The 4,634-nt window shown below is 42.6% G+C and overlaps 1 protein-coding gene across 1 annotated transcript in view; it reads left to right on the forward strand.

Annotated features, from left to right (window-relative positions):
• The first annotated feature begins 4,457 nt into the window (after nt 1-4,457).
• Nucleotides 4,458-4,634, forward strand: part of LOC138148882 (uncharacterized) — a 25,855-nt gene continuing 25,678 nt past the window's right edge. Inside the window, exon 1 of the mRNA XM_069071778.1 lies at nt 4,458-4,598. Within this exon, the coding sequence (XP_068927879.1) occupies nt 4,458-4,598 (141 nt within the window). The remainder of the gene's footprint in view (nt 4,599-4,634) is intronic.

The raw sequence follows: 4,634 nt of genomic DNA on the forward strand, positions 1-4,634 counted from the left end.
GGTAGGGGTGAGCCAGGGATACAAGGGAACCAGGGGCACAAGAAAGGGGAAGATGAAACGGGCACTAGGAAGATATCAAAGTACCACATCCTGGCACCCAGAATTTTGTAGCGACTGGGCCCCGGTGTCAGTTCTTAAGTGCCTGTGTGGCCTTCCATAAAGGGGAAATTAGGGAATCACAGAATCAGAAGGGACCTTCAAGGTCCCTTCTATGAGTACCCTGGGTTGGTCCATGCCAATGCATGCCTGGCCAAGAACGCCATTCCATCATACATGGCAAACAGCTATCTAGCCCCTGCTTGAAGACCTGACGTGAGAATTACCACCTCCTGAGTCCGCCCATTCCACTTTTGGCTAACTCTAAATTTTAAAAAGGTTTTCCTTTTACCAGTCCAATGTTTGGCTCTTTGAAACTTCCAACCATTACTTCTAGCTCTGCTCTCTACAGCCGAGCAGAGAAAGTCTAATCCCACTTTTAAGTGACAGATCTTGAAAGACTAGAAGACAGCTATTTTGTTCCTCACTTCCAGCCTCTCCCACAATGCCCCTAGTCTTCTCTGTACTAGGTTGAGCATCTGGAGTTCCTTTCATTGATCTTCATATGCCATCACCTCAGCACCTGTCATTATCCTGGTTACCAGGCTCTGAATGTTCATCGATTTATCAGTGTGCTTAGTCAAGTTCAGTGCCAGCACCAAACACAATAGTCCAGGGGAGGGTTAGACCAGGACAGAGTACATACAGACTTATCAACTACCTGAGAGTAATGAGGCTATATCAGCACCATCATTGATCCAAGTGTTTTGACTCAATATTTTCTTTGGCACCTTCATATATAGCAACAAAAATCTCAGAAGGAAGCCAAGTACTTGAAAACTGTTGCTGAATATGGGTCTAGTCTTGGTAGTTGGGAGATCCGAGTTCTTCCAACTCTGACCTTCTAGGCTTTACATTCCTCATCTGCAACATGTGGGGGGGGGGGGTGACACAAGGTAATCTCAAAGGCAACCTCCAGCCCTACCATTTTTGGGTCTTAAATGTCCTCCAGGATTTGGATCCTCACCTACCTTAGGCTAATAAGCCATGGAGAGAAAAGAAAAAAAACTCTTGAGTCCCCAATTGATTATATAGGCTGTTCCAGCCTACTAAAAGGGAAGAAGACATGGTGGGCATAATAATAATAATAATAATACCAATAACTAAGATTTATATAGTTCCTAGTATGTGCCAGGCACAGTGCTAAGTTATTATCTCATTTGATCCTCACAACCTGGGTGGGGGGAGATGCTATTATTGCCTCCATTATTCATATAAGGAAACTGAGGCGGAGATAAAATGACTTAAGCAGGGTCACATGGCTAGTATTTAGGCTGGATTTGAACTCAGGTCTTTCTGATTGTAGGTCTAGCTCTCTTACCACTTCACCACGCTGTGTGTTTTCTCTCCCAAATGTAATCTCCTCTCTATGTGGCTATGACCTTAGGAGATCTCCAGACACCAAGGAGATGTGGGTTCTCTTCTTTGGGGGGGGATTTTCTAAGGCCATGTTCCTGTGGTTGAATTAATCCCAACTAAAATCCCATTTTCTACAGGAAGCCTTTCCCAACCCCCTCCCCTTGATTTTAGTGCTGCCTCTTTATTAATTATGTCCGATTTATCTGGTATTTCAGCTCTTTGAACATATTTGTTTGCTTGTTGTTGCCCCTTCCCATTAGATTATAAACTCCTTGAGGACAGGGATTATATTTTGCTTCTTTTTGTATCTCCATCATTTAGCACAGTCCCTGGCGTGTAGTAGCCTGACACTTAATTGGTTGATTGCTTCTACAAACTAAACCACTGTGATTAGTTTTCCTGATCACATTTCATCTCCCCAATGCTGATGTGCTCTCCTAGGCGATTTCCATTTATAGATGATTGTTGTAGGGTGGGGAAAGCATTAAGGTGGCTTCTTACCTTCATTCCTTTGGTAATGTGCTAAATCCAAAAGACTCAAAACCCCTTTTCTTCCACTTATGGTCCCTCAAAGGAATTTCTTTCCTACTCATCACCTATTCTTGACATCCTAGATATGTTTATGAAAGTAAGAAAGGTCAAAACTGGAGAGAAGTGATACTACAACTTTTGGTCTCTTTCTCCAAGATGGTGATTCCCAACTTGTTTTTGGATTTTCAAAGCCCTGTTTTATTTTATTTTATTTTTAACAATGATATGACCAACGGGCCACTTCTCAACCTTCTCTTCCATGTCCTCCTGTATACCTCATTCCTACCCTCCAATATTCCCACAAAACAAGTTTGCTTGGTATTTAAATGAAGGATATGACATCGACCTATGATTTCATTGAGGTCCTAGTGAGGAAATTTCCTTTACCAGTGTATATCAGCACCTTCTTTGTAGCTTAAGTTAGAGAGTGGCCTACAACTCAGACAAGTTAAGTCCAGGATCACATAACTATGATGTATCAGAGATAGGATCTGAACCTAGGTTTTCCTGGTTCCAAGGCCAGCTTTCTGTCCACTATAGGATGTCACCTTTCTATTGTTGTTATTGTTTTTCACTCATATCCAACTCTTCATGAGCCATTTGGGGTTTTCTTGACAAAGACAGGAGTAGTTTGCCACTTCCTTTTCCAACTCATTTTACGGATGAGGAAACTGAGACAAACAGGGTTAAATGACTTGCCCAGGGTCACAAAGCTATTAAGTATCTGAGGCCACATTTGAACTCAGGGAGGTGAGTCTTCCTGATTCTAGGTCTGGCACTCTGTGCACTATAGCACCAGCTATAGGGGATTGCTAAACATGGTGGTACATGCCTGGAAAGGCACATGGCCACCCACAGATGTTGAGAGAGACACAGAGAGACACACAGAGAAACAGAGAGAGACACAGAGAGACACAGAGATAGAGAGAAAGATAGAGAAATTAGTGTCATGAACATGAGTTAGTGTGGGCTATGTGAGGGACTATCAGATACTTAGAAGATTCAACTCAACAGTTTATGAGGGATTATGGAGCAAGTCTATTAAGTGGAAAGGAGAGCCAATGGCAGTGAGTGAATTGAGTTGATGAATTCAGTGTTTTGAAGGAGATTCAGAGTGAATTAAGGTTAGGTCTATACCCCCAATGGGCAAGTGGGGTGTGAGAATGAATGCATGCAATGGTGGCTGGATTGTTTGATGGATCCTGAGTACCACTGCTCCCCTCATCCTGTACTCGGATATCAGCATTGGGACTTCTCATGAAAAATTCCCAATAGATTCAGAATTATAGCTGAATATATGTGTGTATATATGAACGTATATTTTCTTACATAAATAAACATATTTTCACATACACATGTATACATATAGATATGCACACATACATGCATACATCTAGATACACACATATATGCATGCATACATACATTTATATATACATACATTTACTTATATATGTAATATATATATATACACATATATAGTCAAAGTGCATAGAGTGCTGAACTTGAAGTCAGGAAAATCCAGAATTCAACTCCTGATTTAGCTAAGGTTCTGCCTAGCCATGACCTTAGGCAATTTATGTACAGCTGTCTCTCTCAGTTTCCTCATCAGTAAAATGGGGATAATATTATCGCTTACCTCACAGCATTATTGTAAATCTCAAGTGAGTTAATCTGTGTAGAGCCTTTGCACACCTTAAAGCATTCTATGAACTCCAGCTATCTGAATGGCAGCTTTCAGGCTTCCTAGTAGTCTCTGCATAAGAAAAGTGGGCACTCCCAGGAAAGCAGTCAATGCAGGGAAGGTTCTTCCTCTCCCCTCGACCTCCCTTGTACTGAGGAAGACAGCCCCTGCCCGTAAGCATGTCAATACCCTGGGACAAAGCACTGTTTGTCCTGCACTAAATGTGGTTCTGTGAGAGAAAGACACAGCTAGAGACATGGAACTTGACAGGAGGAGAGAATTTGAGTGGAGAAATATATTTGAGTCAACAGCATGAAGACAGTTGTTAAAACTATGTAAGCAGATGAAGTTTTCCAGAATGCCAAAGTCTGGGAGCAAGAATTAGCCTTAATGCCAAGAGAGGTTTCTCCACATACTGAGTGACTTTTAAAAACTAATCCCTCCGGGGTGGAAAAAATTGTCTCTTGACTGGGGTAGTTTGTTAATTTTTGTTGGTGGAAAGAAAGAAAAAAACACAGCCGGGGTGGATCACGTCAAATCGCCATCATTGGCTAATCGTGATGTGTTTGTGAATAAACAGGAGATCCGAGAAAGGGGAGACAAAGAAGCAGCTTGCTAAGCATTCAAGTAACTCATTTATTTTGGACTGAACCGAAGTGAGAGGAAGTCATCACAACCTAACCCTTCGGCCCTGGACACGTGGCAACAAGAAAGGACAAGAGGCAGTTTTGGCTCCATAGCCGAGCAGCGGGGAGAGAGATCAGGCCACCTACTGCAACTGAGGGGAATGAGGCTGGAGACGCTAAAGAAGCAGGCAGAGTCACACAGTGAAGCCACATGTGGTACAGCAGTAAGTGACAGGGAGGCGAGGTGTCAACATACGGAGATCCCCGAGAGAGGCGGGGCTTTCAGTGCATTTGAGCACCAGGTTGCAAACAATTCTGTCTCTGGCCACAATAAATAG

Source organism: Petaurus breviceps, unplaced genomic scaffold (genome assembly GCF_028583685.1).
Source record: "Petaurus breviceps papuanus isolate PSGF00001 unplaced genomic scaffold, PetGlider_PUasm1.0 90842, whole genome shotgun sequence".
In the NCBI taxonomy this organism is placed as follows: Eukaryota; Metazoa; Chordata; class Mammalia; order Diprotodontia; family Petauridae; genus Petaurus; species Petaurus breviceps.